At 36.1% G+C, this 21,785-nt stretch overlaps 1 protein-coding gene across 9 annotated transcripts in view; it reads left to right on the forward strand.

The window, feature by feature from the left end:
- The window catches only part of LOC100734733 (contactin-4), a 901,708-nt gene that overhangs the window by 824,003 nt on the left and 55,920 nt on the right, over positions 1 to 21,785 (forward strand). For all 9 annotated transcript variants that reach the window (XM_063260279.1, XM_063260278.1, XM_063260276.1 and 6 more), the window contains one exon: positions 6,232 to 6,359. In XM_063260279.1, the coding sequence (XP_063116349.1) occupies positions 6,232 to 6,359 (128 nt within the window). The remainder of the gene's footprint in view (positions 1 to 6,231; positions 6,360 to 21,785) is intronic.

A 21,785-nucleotide genomic window follows, 5' to 3' on the forward strand; every position in this document is an offset into this window, starting at 1 on the left:
GTCTCCTGTTCCCAGACTTGTTTTGATTTATAGTACTGACGAGGTCAGCTCTTCAATGGCTGTAACCCAGAGCCTCATACTAAGGAAAAGAGATTCACATCTCATAATTTCAGGTATATTCTTATTCTCTACGCAACTGAAATCTCCGGTGATGAGGGGAGCAGCTGATTCTGTATACTGCTGGTAACTAACTGTGCTGCGAATTAGCTGACTTTTTTTCACATAGGGAAAATGAAGCTCTGTGTTGCACCTTTATTTTTATTACTTGCTGCTTTATCATCTTTGACTCTTCTGTGATATTATCAGTGATTTTTTTCCCCAAGGAGACCACAGGTAGGTCAGGGCTAAAATAATGTAAGCCAGTGCAATGTAAATGGATTTACATTTTTAATTCTTTTTATCTACTTCTATCAGTATTCATGAGCATTTGGAGGAGCTCAAAGTTCATTATCAAGCTAACACTATCAAGGTCAGTCAATAGACTAACATGAGAGACTGAGATGAGAGGGCACACAAAAGAAATTTTGAAATCTCATCAAGAAATGAGTATTAAAATAAATCTGTCCTTGGACTGAAATTAAGCACTCTGCTCATGAAAAATACATAGAAGTAATACTTGACAAAACTTTTTCTATAATGATATAGCATCAGATTTAAAGGAAGCAAGTATCTAAATATTATTATTGATTTGTGTTGCAACAGTTCTTTGAGTTAGTTCAAATCGTATCCCCAAAACTAGCTCTATAACTATAATTCCTGGGTTATTAAAAAAAGTCACAAAACAGATTAAAAGCAGCGTGTCAGAGTGTATGTTTAGCTTTTTATTTGTAGATAAAGAGTTAAAGCATGAAACTGTCATGTATAAATAAACATCACATCAGTTTCTTCACAGAAGAACTCTGTAGTTCTTTCTCCATAACAGATAACATTCATCAGTCTTCTAACAATAATTCTATAGAAATGGTCATCACATGCCATCTGCAGAATCCTTTCTTCCTCTCTTTTCATTACCAATATCATCTGAACAAATACATTCATTTCCTGAAAAAAAATGTACTCTTCCAATTATAAAGTGTAAAAACTCAATTCCCAATATCAGAAATTATTGACTTGTCCTGTATATAAACCAAGGCATCCAAGGGATGCTGCTGGCTTCAGGGTGAATGAAAACAGGAGCTTTAAAATGTCAGTAGCACCACTTTCCCCCTAACCAATCTCAGATTACGTTTTTGCTTGGCTTCTCTAAGGCATTATTTCCTTCTATGGCAGGCAAGATGACAGCCAGCTGTTCCAGATTGCAGTCTTCCAAATATAACAATCTGAGCAGAAAGAAATGGAGTTTTTGCAGAGCTCCTGCTTTTGGTGGCATGCTTATCCCTAAACCAATCAGTGTAGACAAAAGAATCAGGTCTCTGTATTGGCCAGAACTGAGAACTTGCTGATCTTTATGGCTATTAGTGATAGTGTATGATAAAGCTTTCTCATTGGATAAAGCAATGCCCATTCTACTATGCACTGTAGGAACATGTGCATTGTGCTATACGGCATATTGAAATTATTTCTAGCTATGTAATCATTTAAGGTTTTGATTTATTATGAGCTTCTTAAAAATAAAAACCTTAATCTTCACATTAATATTTGCTGTCCAAGGCCTAATTGATAGGGAGCATTTGGTAAATATCCATGAATGATTGATTCCACTATTTCACTCCCTTTTATGATCACTCTGGCTGGGCTCCTTGTCATCCAAGGAGCCTTAACAGAATCCTTCATGGATGCTTGGAGCAATGGGTCCAGGGGAGTGCGGGGTTCTACTAAAGCACATTTGGCTGGTGCCCTTAGGTGGTATAAGTTCTGTTCCAGGTATTGTTTTAAATACTGTTCAATTTAAAAGCTAGCTTACCATATACAGTTATTTTTATAATTTCAGTTTATCAAAAAGGGAAGAGGATGTAAACAGAATTAATATGTATTATTTGAAGGTATCAACTTCCCCATGATGAATGTAATCATTTTGAACTACAAGCATATACTAATAAAAATTAAAAATAAAGACATATATATAGGGATACAGTCACATATCAAAAATAACATGTCACATAAATAGCATGATTGGAGCTTTAGACATAAAACAAAGCTTTAGATTTAAGTTTAGTTTAGTTTTGAAGTTTATGTTCCTAGCCACTAAACAATATTGCTTAGATAAGGAAGTAGCTGAGTTTCACTAAAGCACAGTTTGTAGAATATCACATTGCCCCTTCTGGTGGATTATACCTAGGAATAATCAGCAAGCATAGCAGTATCATGTGATTCGATGAGTTACCCCTTCTACAAATGATCTCCCTCACTGACCTTCTCTTGTCTACATTCTAACATTTTAAATCTTACCTTTTTGTGAATAAAGAAGGAAGATTATAGCATAATGTTAAGCGTTGAAATTCTGAAAGTGAATAGAAGAGTTTGTAAAACTACTTTATCATTTCATAAGGCCCATATAAAATTGGGTATGGAAATATTGAGGCAAAGAGTGCCTGATGCTTAGATGTGATGAGCTAGCAGGCTGTCACAGCTGGAGTAGCAGCAGGATGTCAGGTACCTCCAGGACAGTGGAAATATCTAAAGCGGCAATGAAATGATAGTGGGGGGAAAATATTTGTAGAACACTTTTCAGTTACCAGAATTTCATGTATCTTAGATCAGTATAGACCATATTCATCATAATATCCTATGAGATTAAAATATGAAAAACAAAATGTAGACTAGTAATGTGGCTTACTTTTTTACCTCGCCCAGGGGGTGCTTGACAATATCTGAAGATACTTTTGACAGTTACAACCTAGTAAGGGAAGCTGAGCAGCTGTGGTCTAGTGGATAGAGAACTGGGAGGCTGCTTCATATCCTTCACAAGACAGAGAATTGTCTACTTCAAATATCAGTACTTCCAAGGTTGAACAACCAGTTCTTACATAATATACAATTTGACCAGGTGATACACTTGACAAGTATCAGAGTTAAAGCTAAGACCAAAGTCATCTGATAAAATATGTTTCACTTGTCTCTTTATTAAGATCCTTTGGCATTTTACAGTTTCATACATGAAATATATTTAGATTTTTGGAACTATCATTTTCACCAAAATAAATTTTTAATTGCTCTTTGTGTTTTGAAATAGTCAGCTTACCCCTCAGGAGCATTTTATATCCCCAGACCCATGTTCATCATAGGAGATGTATGCATATCTAAAACACAAACATCACCTCAGTTGTTGAAATCTCATATGCTAACATTTTGCAATTTACAGAAAATTATTTTATAAATAGGAATGTGGCTAGTTCCTTGAATTATTGAGGCAATTAAGATATGATCACCACTCTATTTTTGTCAGTGCATCTGTTCTTTGGCAAATGAGGTATCAGATGGTCTTTACTGAGCAATTGTTATGTGTATCTGTGATGTGAATGAACAAAGTCCTCATCTTGTTTTTGCAACCAAAAGTTTGATTTAATTTATGCAAAAGAATTATTTAAAATTATAATTTTGAGATGTTTTATTATGAAAAGTCAGTAAACCTGGACAAACACTAATATGAGCTTAAAATTCATACATTTACTTGAAGGCTTTTTTGGTTTTGGTTTTGTTTTTTTTTAGCTTGATTATCTGTTGAAACTTGAGTTTTGTTGATTTTGGCTCCCATGTGAGGACAGGCTCCTTTTTGCTGGGTGATTTAGTAGCAGAATTCTTCCATGACATTCTCTTATCTTTTTTGCTTTATTGGCAGTAGAATTATATGTAGTATTAATTGTGTTCATTTCTTTGTCATTTTGTGTTCAAACCACTCTTTAATAACCATCAGTGAAGGCAGATTCCAGTGGATTCTCTAAACACTTTTTACTTGAGATTGCATAGATTTTATGGTTTGTAAAACAGAAAGACCCCTGACCTCTGCAGCATCAGTATCGGTCTAGCTGCCACCGTAGCAGCCCTGGCACCAGGTGGGCTCTCTGGTCTCCACGGGTTGTGTGCATCATCCATGGCAACCCAGAGGTCACTGCCTGCAGCCTTAGGCCTCTCTCAGAAAGCAAAATGCTACTCCCAGCAGGTGGAGACTTCCCAACCACAATCACGCTTGCTCCTCCTGTGCGTCTTCAACAATGATTTGGGATGTCTATGTTAATTCATATATTGATCTCAGAACACCAGACATTATAGTCAACATGCAAAATGAAGATTGATTTAATTAGCCTATTAAAGTATGTTAAAATGTCTAGTTTTCCTAATATATACAAATGACTACATAAGAGGACACAGTTTTAAGAAGAAAAAGAACAGCTACCAAATAAATACTAGGTAACGTGCTAGGCATCCCATGAACACAACTACTTTTAACTTAATCATGTTGAAGTTGTTAGTCCCATTTTATAGATGAGAAAGCTACAAGTGAGAAACGTAAGTAGATAGAGATGACAGAGCTCAGATAAGACCATTCATCCTTGTGACTTCTTAATCCTGCAGAATTCTTTCACATTCATAACTTGTGGCCAACTGAATCACAAGAACATAGAAATGGTCCTCAGAAAGGCTACGTACCTTTTCCACCCACAAAAGGCTTCACAAATTCACCCACAGCATGTTACCTGGTGAACCTAAATCTTCACCCGTGCTTTTAAAATGCTGTGTGAAAAGTTCTATTAAGTGATGCTCTGCTCGGCCTATGCACCTTTGTAGAAGTATTTAAAAAGGACTGTATTTAGACTAGCATCAGGGCCCTGTAACTCAGCCACTCTGAATTTCCTCAATACATTTGTCAGTTTGTCTCTTAGAATGTTTATTTCTTTAATCGTTTATTCAGCCAGTTAAGAAATGCTTACAGGGTGTCTCCTACATGGCTCCTGTGTGTCCTAGATCCAGAAAGTTCAGACATGACTACAAACACTGCCCTTAACCTCAGGAAAGTTCCTATTTCATATGATAAAACAATTCACAAGTAATTGAAACCAGTTCTAGATTTGGTTTGGTGGGAAGAAATAAAGTGGCTGCAGGAAAATAGACCACCAGGGAGATCCACTTTAGAAGGTAAGAGGACGCTATCTCACTGTTGAAGTGTTGAGATGAAGAAGGTGCCAGCTACTTCCAGATGAGGGACAGCAGTGTTCAGAGTACATAAGTGCAAAAGCCCTGATGTAGGAAGGAGTTTCAGATATTCAGGAACTTGGTGAAAAGCAATGTGACTAGGTAGCATTTAAGGCAAGAAATAAAGTAAGCAACATACAGGTTTATTATTTCCTTTTAAAAAAAAAAAAAAAAAAAAAACCTACATTCAGTATGCCTGTAGGCTCCAGTCAGGAATGTACTCAGAGTTCCATAGAGCCAACAATGGATCTTTCAGCCCTGGGAGTGAGAAAATCTAGTTTATGTTTTAAGAAAGCATTGGGCCATTGACTCAAGAATGGATTTGAGGGGCACGAGTAGCAGGAGGCAGACCAAGTAAAGGAATTTTCTGATAGACTTGGTGAGAACGGGGATGGAAAGAAATGGTAATTTGTAATATGGAGTAAAAATTTAACTGAAGTTTGCTTGGAGTGAGCTATCTGTGTACTTAAGATCAAGCCTGCTTGTCTCATGCATCTTTGTATTTTATTCTTCATGTAGTCATGCTATAAAAAGGATTCTCTAAAATCTTTCCTTTTTCAATTCTTGTATTTATTAGAAAAAGCGTGTCCTTAATTACAGGGCCTGTGATGCACCATCGACATTTGCTACCCTGCCAACATAACATAAGTTGTAGAATATTTTCAGTCTTTTAAGTCCAGCTGAAATGTATCAGCTAACAAATTTCAGAAATAATCATACCTCATTTAGTTTAAGCTTCTCATCTAGAAAAAACACTTTCCTGGATAAAGGATTTTTTGATTCTTCATTAGCAGTTTTAACACTAATGGTAAACTATACTGTGGTTAATGCTACAAAAGTGAGAGAAAATTTATGACCTACTTAACTTTTATAGTGGTTATTCAAACTGACTGTTGAAACCATTTTTAACAACTGTATAAAAAGCATAAAGCCACACATTTCACTAGTGTTTATGCATGTGTACCAAAATATCCTAAAAATGAAGCTGTCAAGTGATATAGGCATAATTTATCGTTTGGAAAATGACAGAAAGACTAATAATTTCTGAAGAATCATTTGTGATAAACTTCACCACTTTTGGCTTATTTGCTTTCATTTTAGAATTACCATTTCAGAAGATGGAAACCTCAGAATCATCAACGTGACTAAATCAGATGCTGGAAGCTATACCTGTATAGCCACTAACCATTTTGGAACTGCTAGCAGTACTGGGAACTTAGTAGTGAAAGGTAATGGCTGCCCCAAAGAACTCATGGATTAACATATCTCCCCACCTCTAATAATGTAATCTATAGATGCAGTATTCATATTAATGAGTACAGATATCACCGTGTTACTAAATTAATTCATCACACCAAACATAATATGATTAATAATCCTTTGAGCACTGTTGGTAATGAATATGATTGAAAGGCTATCTTATTTCAGGATCATCCAATACAATTCTGAGAATTACAGCCATTGTATCTATTATAGTATTGTGACTAATGCTATCTTCAGTCCTTTAATTAAATTTCTTTCAAGTCTCTATAGATTTGAAACTCATGTCTAGAACACTCTGCTAATAAATTAAAAACCCCTGACTTGAGAACTATTTTTAGAAAACATTGTTTAAACAATGACGGTGATTTTTAAAATATCTGCCCCCACTATTCAGGGGTGGGGATAAAGCTTCTTATATTAATAAAGGGTTTGGTCTCCTCTGTGCTTTGCGTAACTCACCCAGTCAAATCTATCAGTTTTAAGGAAATGAAGCTTTCCACATACCTCAGTTTGGGTAGTTTATATTTTGTGACAGAAAGTCCTTTTTGCCCTTAGCATAGTTCATGACATGCAGCAGTCCCAACACCAGGCTGATGGCATAGACTGAAAGTGCTAAGTGAAAAGTGAGAAGGATGAGATTTTAATTTACATTTCATTTGCATTTCTATCACTTTGTATCTTGCCAAGTCATAGGATTTTTAAACTGAAGGTGTCTTGGAGCTGCTTTGAAGAAGCAGAAAATGACACTCAGGTTGGTGGCTTTTTCAAGGTCACCACTGATAAAGAAGGAATTTTGATTGTCCTTTTTCCTTAGCTCTCATATTGCATCTGGATTTTTCTTTTGTACTTTTCTCTCTGTGTAATAGATCTAGATAAGTAGTATCATATTATTTCTTGCTTCCCCATTTATAGCTCCCCCTGTGAAGTAAGATAACCCAAGGCAAGTAAAAATATTGAAAAAAGAATGTTTTAACTCAATTATAACTCAAGCAAAGAAGCTAAAAATCACTTAGTTGTACTTTTTATGACCCTTGTAACCTAGATATTTCCTACCATTTTAAAGTTTTTGTTTAAACTTTGAAATACTTGTCTGTGCAGATAGAAAGTTAGAAGTCCAAGAATTAGAAATAAATCTGTATTTAAATGGACATCAGCTATTTCAGTTTATTAATTATTCCCTCAGAGCAATATCATCAGTGTATTACTGTCTATTCACTCTGTTTCACAGAGCCAAGGAAAAAGAGACCAGATCATATTTACAAAACAAAATTTCATCTGGAAATCTTCAGTAATGTATGGTTATTTCAGCTGCCAAAAAAAATAGTGATAGACTAGGACCAAGAGAGATCCCAAGATTTCACAGGGTTAGCGGCAGAGCGTGGACGTTTTATAGATGACTTGACAGTTACGAAGATAAAATACTAGACAACTATTTTAAATTGTAATGAAAGGTCAGAGATTTGCATCAGAGAGATCTTATTTGAACCTCATTTTTCCCATTTGCTATCTCTGTAACACTGAATAAGATTTTAGCCTACATGGGGATAATAGTTGCACCAATCTATAGTGTGGTTTTGGTGACTATGGTATTGCATGTTAAATGATAAGCACGTTGCTTCTTATGGCTTGTGTTTAGATGTCCCCCAAAGCCTCAGGTAGTCATAGATGGGGCTTTTTCAGCCAATGTCTGGATTTAGAGTATGTGACTGATTCAGAGTATAATACTGGATCAAGGACCCTAGGATTAAAGGTGTGAGTGCTACCTACCCTAAGTAGCCTGGATAAGATAGAAGGGGTAGAAAGAGCTGTGTTCACCCCTTTACTAGCTTTGCAACTTTCTGCCCACCATGAACCCTTTCTCTTCTGCAATGCTTGTCTGTCATGTTACCACGCCTTGGAGTTAGCCAACTGTGAACTGAAACCTCTGTGAACTGTGAGCTTCCTTGTCTCAGCCAAGGAAAAGTATCTGAGACTGTATCTGACACCTAAAATAGATTAATAGTGGTTATTATGTACATTAAAATAATTATGCATACATTCTAAATCATACTGAAGTGCACATTTATGAAGTTTCTACTTTAAAAGAATAACTACGAAAGACAAGTGAGGCTGCCACCCAGAAAGGACTAGGAGTGTTAAAATTATAAACACCTACACAGAAATTATATATGTGGCCTTCTGATTGTTGAAAACAGAGTGTTTCACATGTAGGAACAAGATATAGCAGGTATTTGATTATCGTGCTTCTTATATGCATTGATTTCCTTTCCCTTCAATAGAGTTGGAAAAAATGAAAGACCTCTGTTTCCCTTCAGAGTTCATATCCCAGTGATGCCAGCAACTTCAGGACAAATCCTTCCCAACCAACTGTGCAGTACTTGCTGCTAGTCCTGTACTAAATAACTCAACAGGGCTTAAAAATATATCAGCGATAAAGTATGTCATAGTCACCTTATTTTTTTTTTGTGGCTACAAATACTGCTGAGATAATAACTTTTACCTTTTTTAGCAAAGTAAATAATTTATTTCTTATCTTTTAGTAAAATGTGAACAGCAGATTCCCAAATATAACACAGGAATAGTTTCAGGCACTCTACAGTTAAACTTTTTTTATTTTAATAATTATTTATTTCTTTCAATGTTTATTCAGAAAACACTAGTTTCCCATCAATGGAAATAATAAACAATATTTTAAAATAGATTTAAAGAAAAAAAGTGAGTCAGTATACAGGAAGGTAGTATCTGAATAAGAAGGTAAACTTGAGTGTATTTATAGAAAGGACCAAGTGGCAGAATTAAAGTATCTTGCCTGTGACGGACACAAGTTTGTATACAAGACACTTTGGAAACTGAAATCTTCTAGAAGATGAGCAGAAGAAGGAGGCCTGGGGCAGGCAGAGCCTGTAAAAAAATGGCAGAGGGGTGGAGGCCGTGGCATGATTACCCTGTGTTGGGGGAGGAGTCCCATGGCCACACAGAAGTCATCAGCTTCAAAAGAGAGGTCTTCTGGGTCTACCTGCTGATATTCAGCTGCTGTCAGTTTTTCCACAGACTTCTCTAGTTCTCATGTTATTCTTCTGGGTGAGAGGGAGGAGGGAGAGATATGAGCTTGCTCTGGTTCATGTGTTCACAGAAGTTAATAATTCTATAACTCTGAGTAAGTTTAGAAGGGGTTTGGGAGACATTTTTCTCCTAGTGGTTGGTTCTGACTCCAGTTAGCATTAATGAGAAGCACAGGTGTGTGTAGAGGGGCCGGTCATACCACTAGATCTCTGAGAAGGATATTAACATAAACTGAGAAATGCAATTGAGAAATTGCTCCATAAAGCGCAGTAAAGGCAGAGAAACCCATTCTGATTCTGCAGGAACTGTGCCAAGTACTGTCTTGCACATCACAATGCTTGAGCCCTGCACTTCACGCAAATGTAACAGTTTAGCTCGAAATATGGCTGAGTGCTGTATTTTAACTCAGTTTTAAGACCTACAAAGAGACCAATTTATTATATAAGTTTTTCTCGAAACTTAAAATATGCTGTTTCTTGTTTTGATCCTCATCTATCTTAGTTTAGCACACCAGGAAGGTCAGACATCAGAATACATCTTCTCTAACCTTTTAAAAATAATTCTATCATTAACCACATTTTTAAAACCCAGTTCTCTTCCTTACTACCTCTGCTGTCATGTTGTGGAGAGAAGTTGAAGACAGTGTCAAATGTGAAGTCAGAAAATAGAGGAGAAAGAGAAAGGGACAAATCCACTATTCCAGAAACAGGAGGATTAAAATAAATCTGTACTGATAAATATTCAGATGATGCACAAGCAGGGTTCCAAACAGCAGAATTCTGACAGGTGCTCAAAAAGCATTTGATTGACCTCCCATCATCTGAATTTCTAAATTTCAGTGATTTTATTATTCAGTATATTTGGAATTTGATTTGCCGTTTAATTAAGACCCCTGAATTCTAACAGTAAGTTAGTATTTCACCATTAAACAAAAAATGCGCTTTAGTGCATCATTAAATATCATTAAAAACTATAAAGAGAGCCAGGTGTGGTGGTACAGCCCTGTAATCCCAGCACTCTGGGAAACTAAGGTGGGAAGATCACAAATTCAAGCCCAGTCTGGCCAACCTATTGTGCAAAGGTCTTGAGTTCATTCCCCAGTCAAAAAAAAAAAAAGAAGAAGGATAGGCTACTTTTACATGAAATACTAGCCTTACTAGTTTCTTGTTATCTCTGTTACAGAGATAAAGCATGTTGTGTCACATGTCACTGTGTCTTGGCTATGTAGGTTTAATATGACAGATACTTTCAAATAGCAGGCGGAGAGAGGAGCAATTTAAGACTGTTTGTTTTGGCTGTAGATCCTCCAGATATGGTAATAACAACCCTGGCTTCTATTGATCACCTCCAGGGCTCTAAATGAAACCCAGGCCTTTAAACTGTGAATGAGATTATCAAGAGTATCTTGCTGAACTACCTCCAAAGTCACCTTGGGAAACTCTGTGGCTGGAGGTTTCCCATTACACTTTAACAAACACTGTTTGACACCTAAGAATTTTGTACTTTTTGCCTGCCTGGCAAGTGCAAATTCAGTAGTACTGTACTTAGTCAGAATGTAGATCTCTTGGGCTTTGAATCTACCCAATAAATCTATATATCTAAAGATTAACTTTTGAAAAAACACAAAAAACCACATATTAAGTGAATAACCTAGTTAATCTTTATGCAGACTAAAATTTGAAAACATTGTACTTCCAAACATTTTTGAAGTGCAGTCTCTGGGCTTATCTATCCAATTGCTTGTTTTTGTATACCCCAAGAGCTGAGAGTGGTGTTCTCAAAAAATGCTTAATTTTTTTGTGCAAAAATCAAAAGCACAGAAACATTTTTTGAATGTATGAAAATTTTATGAAATTCATGTTTCGTGCTTCATAAAATAAGGTTTTGTTGGAACCCACCCATGTCATGTGTTTATATACAGAGTCTGCAAAATAAAAATGCACACACATTTCAGCAGTCCGCCATGCTAATGAATGTCTGAAAGATAACAGCCACTGCTTCAAGCTCCTCTTGTAATTGTAGTGGCCAAAGGTAACTTATCTTTTATATATATATATATATATATATATATATATATATATATATTTTTTTTTTTTTTGTCTTTTTCGTTTTTTATCAGTACCAGGGATTGAACTCACGACTGCCTGCTTGCAAGGCAGGTGCTTATGCCGCTGAGCTAAATCCCCAGCCCCAAGGTAGCTTATCTTAATCTCATAATGTCTCATTAACTTTAGTATTAAAATATTTGTACAGGTTTTCCCATTCCTGTCACATACATTATTTTGTCAGACTTCGTATTGCTTTTACACTATAATAGCAGAGCATTCAAAACAGAGACTGCATTATATATAATACATACATAATAGCCTCATCATTGCCTCAACCTTAAAAGACTCAATGTTTACTATTCAATTCTTTAAGGGGGAAATACTGATCCTATCTTTTGATAACTTTGTTTTTTAGTTCCTCAGACAAAGTTTGGTCCAAGGTGTACTTCTAGCTCAGTTATACTTAACTTAGCACCTCATGCTGGTTGACCTGGCATACTGGAAATTTTTATATCTCTTTGAGTCTGATGACAAAGCTGGAATTGGTAGGGAAATTTCTTTCCTAAGACCTTACCAAACCGCAAAATCAAGAGTTGACTTCAAAATTAGATCTAAGTTGAAAATGCAGAGATAATAAATCATTGACAGAGAACAGGAAAATAACTAGGCAGACTCTGAAACAATGTATCCAGTTTAATTTGCTAAGATTTCAAGAGGCTTCACTTTGTTGGAACCAAAATATACACAGTATGCAGGTTAGAGCTATGAATCACCCACTCCTCCCTCCTGAGCGGCCCACTGTCAGTAGCCTAATTCAGCTGAACTGTTTCACCTGTACCTCGCCCTTCCCGGGCTGCATGTTGCTTTTATTAAATCAGGGTTTTGGGGGGTGAAACTTCCCTAATTTCACCTAAATGTTAAGATTTCTTTTCACTTATCTCATTTATTTATTTATTTATTTTGCAGTATGCAGAGTAACTTTTACAACAGAAAAAATTTAATTGTACTTCAAACTTATTCTGCATTTTTATTCCCCAACCCAGCAAACTAAAGATGTTTCTATGGTTTACTTAACTTTACATTGATCTGTTAATTGCCCATGACATGGAAAATTTATTAATATTTAGAAGACAGGATTCTCTCAAATACATATATGTACTAGACATAAAACAAATTTTGTTGATAGCACCGAAGAGTATCTACAGCATTATTATTGTGCACTGTGTAAAATTAAGTTTTAGTGTTAAGTAGACATGACACTGAGTAATAGCAACCTTTCCATGCATGGCATGATGGACGTGGAAATGTAGAGTATTTTGAATTGGAGCTTTCTATGGAAAATAAATTTAAGACAATCTACATCTTCCATGTAAAATTATTCAAGGCTTTATCTAGAGTTGACTGGGGTCAATCAAAATCAGTGACAGCAGTGATGTTTGGCTGCTAATACATGACAAAAGCATCTAACTTTGAATCCTTGTAACAGAGTATGTTTCGACACAATTAGATTTCTTCTATTGGAAACAAATATTTCTAGGTAATAATTAAGGGTTTTTCTAATAGAATTAGTGAAAATTCTGACACAAGTCACGTTTAACAGGAAGGAAAAGTTTGTTGTTTGAAGCACTAAATACTAATTTTAATAGATCCTTCTATAGAAGGACAATGGCCAAAGCACATCAATACTAGATCCTGCTTGATGTGAGAAGATCTGCCACACAGGCGTATCAACAGTAAAGAGGAAGACCCTCAATAGATGGTGGGTAATTGTGCCTCCTGTTCTTACTGTGTTCACAAAGCTGTCACACCTAGAAATCTGTTGAAACTGAATGTGGTGGTTTCCCCTGACATTCTTGTGGACACTGATGAGGGCCATATACACCTAGCACTGTCAATTAAGGATAGAATGTTTCCCCTTATTCCAAGCATTTTATAGAAGAACTTCTCTACATAAAAAATTCACCATTGTAATGCTGAGATTTCAGGTTATGAAGATTGCATAACTATGCTATACTCCACACATTACTCTCCCACTATTGGTAAGAAAGAAGACAATTCTTTAACATGTACTTGTCTACCTAACTTTGTCCTTTCTTAGGAAAGAATCTGTGTTAAAGGGGGCTTCCTGTCCTTGCTTTTGGTATAAAAGATACATTGAACCAACAAGCTTGGGAAGAAATATCAACCTTACCACCTGTATGTGCAATTTAAGCACCAGGATGATACAATTGATTTACATATAAAATTGGCAAAAGGAATACCTATCAGTAGTTTTTTCAGTGGGGTAAGCATATGAGAAAAATGTTATTTACATACTATGAGTAAAAAATGCAAATTGGAATTGCAAATTATGGAAAGCAAACAAAATTGAAAATGTTGCAGTCTCCATGGGCCAGCAATTCCACTTCTGGGCATAAGAAGTCACACATGCTCCAAAACAAACTTGCTAGACTTGCAAAGACATTCATTACGTTGTTATTTGTAATGTAACACAGAAATGCACACACATGCAAATTAATGAGCAACACATATGGCATCACTTAATATATGTAATATGGAAAAATATAAAATTCATAATATAAAATGTTGTGTAATTTCTAAACACAAAAAATACTTATGCAACATAAGAACAAATTCATAGGAAAAGTGGCCTGGAATGAGATTATGTGAAAAGCTTTAGTTACATAAGCCATAACCAACTTGCGTAAAGTTTTTAAACATTTGTTCATAGGAGAAAAAGGCTGAAGGTATGTGAAAGTATATTTAAAACTGCTAATTCCAGAAATGATAATGTGATATTAGTAATATTTGTAACATATCAAAAAAAATCTTCTCAGGCACAATGGTGTGTGCCTGTAACTCTAGTACTCTGAGAGGCTACAAGATAGCAAGTTCTAACCCAGCAACGTGGACAATTTAGCAAGTTAGTGAGAACATGTCTCAGAATTTAAAAAGAAGAGCTTAGGATGCAGCTCAGTGTGAAGGACCTGGAATCTATCCCCAGAACTGACAGAAAGAAAAAATTAAAAAACAGTTCAGATAAGAATTCTAAGAGGAATTTCATGTGATCAGATAAATACTTCATAATAGGTAAATAGACACAACCTTTGCAGTAATGATTTTTAACTTGTTCAATACAAGTACTTTCTTTTACAATAAAAACTATTGCAGGAAGAGATGATGGTTTTCCCCTAATGAATACTTACCAGTTACAATAAACAAAACAAACAAAAAAAGACAAGCAGTAGATGACTTTAGCATCACTAAATGTGAAGCATGTAATTAATTTCTTTTCCAGCCAAAGACACTTGTGTTGTACTGATTCAGTTTAATTGAACTTATTACCACAAACAGATAATAAGAAGTATATTGAAGATATCCATCTGGCTTGCATTGAAAACTTCACATGTTTCATCCTTCATGGCTGTCACAGGCCATACTAATTGCCTCATTTCAGCTGTTTTACAATCAGTATGATTTAGCTGTTAATGTGATAAAGTCCTTGCTCTAGAGGAAGTTGATATTAAAAAACATAGATCTCTGACCTACCTCTGCTACCACTTCTGCACACATCCTCAGGATTATTAAAGTTATATATTTTTAAATGCATAAATAAAAATTCATCTCTCTCACATGCATATCTTTTTAGGTTACATCTGTCATCTTACATCTGTCATCTTGCCATTGAGCTATTCCCCTACTAAAGGAAAGAAATAGTTTATGTTGAGATTTCAGTTCATTAAATAAGCTCAATATAGTATGCTTTCCACTACAGCTTACTTTCTTTGCCATGATATCCTAAGCTGAAAATGGATTTTAAATGGCTAATTGTATAATGAATAAGAAGGAAAACAAAATTAGGCATTTTATCATCTAACTTTCTGAATTTCCTGTAGTCTGAGAAAGATGGTTTATCATAGAGACTGTTTTTATGTATACATGATCTGTCAGAACAGTGGAGTATGCAGTATGTATGTATATGTGTTAAATTATTTGCCACCTTTTGGTTGAGAGGGGATCAATGTGGGTATCCAACACTTGGGCCCAACGTTGAAAAAGAAAGTTTAGTCTCTTAGAAACCCTGAACTAGTATTGGGACATGTCACAAAAATTCATAGTGACTCTTACCTGCCCTTCTTGGCATGTTTTCTGTGCCAGAGGCAAGAGTAGTATTAGTCTCCCAAAGGAGCTGCTTCACCAAACCATGATTGAATTTTTCTGGTTGTCATTGGCAATCATTTCTCAGAAAGCTACCAAAAAGATTATAGGCCATTGGGTTAAATACAATATTTGAGCAAGATGAAAGCAAATTAATTAACATTTCCATCATCCCTTTCTGATTTACTTTACCAAGATCCATTTCTATAAGGTTAAAATATTTGTCACTCTCTTATGCATCCTTTTAAGAAGCTAAAAGTAGGTTTCTGGTTATAGAGAGGAAATATAAGCAGAACATTTAGAGTAACAGTAACATTTTACATGGCCTTCCAGCAAGTGCAAAAGTGCAGGACATGTTATTAAGTTAAGATTAGCAACATGTGCTTTGAAGATTTTCCTGAATTGGAAAACATGCCAACTGTCATCCTATTAACTTCCCCAGCTCTTGCTTTTCAGAAGTAGAGTTGCTTATAAAAGCACGGAAAGCTAGGATTCTACCTAGAAGATTAGTATCCAAAGGTTCTAAATCATGTATACTGTATTTTCCTGATATATCTCTGTGTTTTCACTGGATTTTTTTCACAGTATAAGAAAACATCTGGTCATTGTGCTATTTGTACTAAGATTTCTTGATGGTTAAGACAAAACAGCATATTTAATGGTGACAGTAGTTGATATGAGGACACTCAGATGCAGCCCCACTATGAAAGAATAGTCAAAAAGTACAAAAGACATAGCCACATGCCTCTCTTTAGACCTTCTCAAGCCATAGACCACAGGCAATAGAACCTGATAGGGATTTCTAAATAAATACACATTCCTGACCTACAGATCCAGATAGGATAGGGATCAAGGGATAGGACTTAAGAATTTTCATTCTTAACAAGTTTCCTAGAGAATGCCTATATCCAACAAGGCTCCAAACCTAGGAGATGATAGTCATTGGAAGTTAATTTGCAGAAAGACTCTGTATGAAGCACAAAAATTCAAATAAAAGCAATTATTGATGTCAATATGGGAAGGAGATCCATAGCTATTTCACTACCTGCTTTTCTGAAAGGTCTGCTATTAAATCCCTTATCGGCAACACATAAAATTCCTGGTAACATGTTGAATTGAGTTTTGATCATATGAATCATTAAAGAATAAGTTAAGTGGCAGACTTGATATCCAAAACTACTTTTAAAATTAGTTGCTAGGCCAAATGTCCAATAATTCACTTAATAGTGATGAATACAGAAGTTTTCACTTGGCTTCATAATTCAGAATTAAGCAAATTTTGAGGTCAGGCTGTATGTGAAAAGTTATAGTTGACTGTATGATCATTGATGAATCAACCATGTTCTATGCTTTCAAAAAACTGCAAATGAAACCTAGGACATAGTAAAGTGTCCCAACCAGAGAGGAAAACATCTTAAAATACACTGTAGCACTGAGGGTAGTGCAACTGAGAAAGGATTGTGTTTTCATTTTCAGAGAGACATTAAAATTGAAATCAGCTTACAGAGTGACAGTTGGGATGATGGAAGAGACAGCTATAGAAGCATACAAGATAGGTCAAAGAAGGGGTTATAGGAGCAGAAGAAGGGAAGGGATAGCCACTCCTTTTAAACATCAAAAGAACTACAAAACTTCAAGTGACATCAGATGGCAGAACTAGAAGAAAGAGGTTGTAACTAATGGTGCAAAAACAACACTTGTGTCCAATAAAAGGGAAAAAGTTCCAAACAATGAAAATACTGAAAAAATAAAACCAATGATTTTTCTATTATTGGTGACAATCATTTCTAGATTGGATGTCTATTTTGGGGAGAGACAGTTTCTACTTATGTTAGCATTCTCAAGGCCTATCCTGAATAAACATTGACCCATATATCCTTCCAATTATCACTCTAAGAGTTAATGGTTTTTAAAAGTTATTTCTGTACTTGTTTGCTTGTTGTTTTGTTTTGTTGCCAAAGCTATACCTGGCTGGGCATAGTAGCGTATGCCTATAATTCTAGCACTAAGGAGGTTGAGGCAGGAACATCACCATGAGTTCAAGGCCAGCCTGGGCTACATAAGCCAGGTCAAGGCCAGTCTGGACTACATAGTGAGACTGTTTCAAACAAACCAAAAAATACCCCTGTGTGTTATCTCCTATTATTTTGTTTTGAAACTCTGTATCATCATTTTTATTTTTTCATTTAAAAAATTTTTAAAAGTACCCCTGAGTTGAGGTCTATCACATTAACTTTATTTTCTTAGGTTTTGTGTTTATGTATTTGTTTTTTGTTCTCCCAGCATAGACTAAACCATAATCAGCAAGGCAGTGTGAGTTAGAAAGGTTATCCTGCTGATTTTGAATATCATAATCTAAAGTAAGATATTCTTTTTTATTACTAATTTAAAGAGAATAAAACCAAGCAAAGTAAAACAGAATAAAGCCACTCGAAACAAACCAGTGTGACACAGGACTTCAAAACAATGCAAAATCAACAAATCAATGCAAAATCAATGGTTACCATAATTCTTCTTGTCCTCAAAATAGCTGCAGATACCTCCGACATAGTAAAAAATCAAATAAAACAGAACAAAATAGAACCAATAAAACAAACAATGAATGCAATAAAAGACTTTATAATAAGATAATAATAAATCCAAAATGGCTACTATATCTTGCTATCTGCCATGCATTGAATATAATAAAATAAAACAAAACAAAACAATAAAACTCAATCCAACAAAACAATGAAAATCATACAGAACTTCAAAACAACATAATAGGGAATTAACAATGACTACCACCTTCAGAAGGAGATCTCCCATAGATACTACATTGCATATTGTTATCCTCTGAATAGATGATCAGACTACCAGCTTTAGATCTGCAAAGTCAGTGAAACACTAAACACTACAAGGATTAAATTGTATTTTACCTCAATAACTATCATCACAGCCTGGCTGGGGAGAGGGGGTGTTGACTGTTCTTGTTTCTCATCCCACACACTGGAAGGGGCTGGCATCTAGCTCTCCCCGCAGTGGCCCACACATGGCACCAATTTGCAGGAGGACTTGCTTTTTGGTTACTTCCCCTCATGAATGGTGCTGACTCACGGGAAAAGGCTGGAGTCTGGCTGTTCCCCCAGGGGCCCATGCATGGCACTGATTGACAGGGAACCCTTGATTTTTGGTTGAAGCAAGTTCTACCAAATAAGAATCTTTCTTCTATTTGGTTATATGTTAAGGTTTCAAGAATTCAGTACAGAACAGTACTGAACACACCTTGTTCTATGTCTGTCATTTGAACCAGGTGAGAGGTGAGACAAAGTAATCCACAGGGGTCAATCACAGGTTGCTTTGTTGCTGATGCAACTGAAAGAGAGGATGGTGGCTCAGTCACATAGCAATGGTGAACTTCCTAGTACTGAGCCCAAAGAAGGTAGACTTGGTCTACTGTATAAGGCCACGTCTTTCATATAAAACTAACAGGAGGAGTATAACCCAATAGATGTGCTTCCTTCATGCTTACAAGAAAAAGAATAGCACTGGGCTAAGAACGTTTCCTTCTTGATTCCCACACCTACCACTAGATAGAGAACAAGAGGAAGGGAAAGGAAACAGTGTTAGAAGCACTAGATATGCTTGCCAGCTGTTGAGCAGGGGTTCTGTCTATTGGTTTTCATGGTAAATCTGACTAAAACTCAGAGTCCTGTGCTGTTTAACTGTCCATGTGTTGAAAACCTTTGCATTGGAATATCTTTAGACAGAAGTAAATTGACCCCCAGACCCCATTATTCCTCATTATCTTATATCTCTAAATCATACTTTTATGGTACTCCCTGGTCCTCTGTAAGCATTTGACATGCGTATTAAGTGAGTCTCATTGCTCTGTGCAAAAAGCAAGCCTTGATTATTTCTAATTATTAAATTATTAAGTAGATATAAATTAAGTGTGATAGGATATGAGAGAGGGAGGGCTGGAGAAGGGAATATCTCAAATCTTTCTGTTTATGATTCTGTATATGATTCTTCATGGGACCTGCATTTCACTCCCTTATCTGTGCCAAGAGGTTATCAGTGGGAAGGAAACTCAGTTATCAAAATGGACACGGTCTACTCAGGAGCAGTCAGTGGTTAATTGGGACAAGAAAACACAAGTCATTATCTTCGAGAAATCTGAAGCAAATTGAAGCAGGTTGTCACCTCTCACCAGGAAACAAATTAGTCTTGTCTTTAAAAAGACTCTGCTTTCTCCAGCTGCTGACTGGGGGTTCCTGTCAGCTGCCAAAGAAATCGGGAGAGTGTGAATAAGTGATACTAAAATAGTGGTCACACACATACACACACACACAAAAAAAAAAACATGAACCCATTTTTCTCATGCTCATGAATATTTCTAATTGATTTGACTAGTATATTAGAATGACAAACTTTGTGCTAAGCTTCAGCTCCAGAAAATTGCGATGCCATCTTCAAGTTTAAATCATAAGTACATCAGCCTGTTTGGGAAAAGCCTTCATACAAAGGAATAAAGCCATGAATTATAGACCAACAGCTCTTCCTCTTGGCTGACTTACTTTTGTAGACTCCCTGCCATCTGGAGAAACATAGAGTTCAACTGTAGCACAAAAGAAAGAGAGAAATAATAAAACTGAAGACAACACGCTGAGTTATAAGGGTTGTGAGCAGAATTAAGCTTGAGACGATGAGACTTTTTCTAATATTTGTGAGTATGGAACTGAGTGGAGGGGGAGAAGAGTGCATGAGGTCCCGTCCTCCTGGATTCTGCTCTGTGAGCAGATTGTTATTCCCACTTGTACAATGAAGAGACTTTAATAGCAATAAGGCCTCTTCTGGTTTTAAAATTCTGTGATTTGTTAAAGAAATACTTTTGTTCCAATTAAGTATTAAAGAACTTTAGCTTCACATTTCTTTGTCACTCAACAACAAATGTCAACTCAGTGGTTCTGTAACTCAGGCTCCCTCTATCCAAAAATAAAATAAAATAAAATAAAATCTTTCATGTGCAGGAGACTGACATTGTAGAAGCATTCGTTTTACATACATTCAAGTTATGATCACTAAAGAAAAAAAGAGAGAATTATAATTTAATAGTGTGAGCAGTTTTGCCAACCAGTCCATCCACAAGTGGACCAAGTTGCCCCCTGGGGTCAACAAGTACAGTTATTCCATCTTTTTCTCTGCTACTCAGAGCCCATCCATCGAGAACTATAGCACCTAAGCAACCATATATTCTACAGATATGGCTCTGTTTCACATATAAATCCTTCCAGGTGTGCTAAGGCAGGAGTCTTGCGCCTATCATTTTTCAGGGTGAGGTTATGCTCTCTAAAGCTCATCTTCTCAAAACGTGGCTTAGGGTGGAGGCCGCCTGACCTTTTGAAGGTAAAGTAATGGTCCCCCTTCTGAAACCGATTCTTCCTGAAGAACAAAACATATTAGCTGCAAAAAAAATCTGCAGTCCCCTCCTGTGAAATCTCCTGTAAAATACGGAGGAGAATCCTTCCCCTTCACTGCAAACTGCCTGTTTCCTGCTGCATGGGGATTCCATTTTTGGTTTACACGCAGACTATTCTCCTTGTCAAAACAGTTGAATGACCCCATCGTTAAACTTCTTTTCCAAAAATACTTTCTTGTTTATTATGTGTAGACTGAGAATTTTTCAAATCTTTAATTTCTTGTTACCCTTGACTTACTGTGATTTTGAGTCATTTCTCCTCTCATTGTTTACTGTAAGCCATCAGGAGGAACCAAGCTACTCCTTCAACCCTTAATTTAGAAATGTCCTCACCAAAAATCTAATTTCATCTCTTGAAATGTCTACTTCTCCCAAAACATTGGGAAACAAATGCAATTCACCCAAGCTCTTTGCCGCTTTTAGAAAGGATTGTCTTTTATCCATCTCAAACAACAGAAATTTCTTTCTCAGCATCCTGGAGCCTGGAAAGTCCAAGACCAGAGCATGGACAGATCCACTGTCTGATGAGGACTACTTCCTGGTTGGCACATAGGCATTTTTTAACTGTATTCTTTTTTAGAGGAAAAGGCTAGTGAGCTTCTGGGCATTTGCTTATAAGGATACTAATTCCATTCATGAATCCTCCACTCTCATGACCTAAT

The sequence above is a fragment of the Cavia porcellus genome, unplaced genomic scaffold, assembly GCF_034190915.1.
Source record: "Cavia porcellus strain 051 isolate PalLab524CR breed Dunkin Hartley unplaced genomic scaffold, mCavPor4.1 scaffold_13, whole genome shotgun sequence".
NCBI classification, from domain to species: domain Eukaryota; kingdom Metazoa; phylum Chordata; class Mammalia; order Rodentia; family Caviidae; genus Cavia; species Cavia porcellus.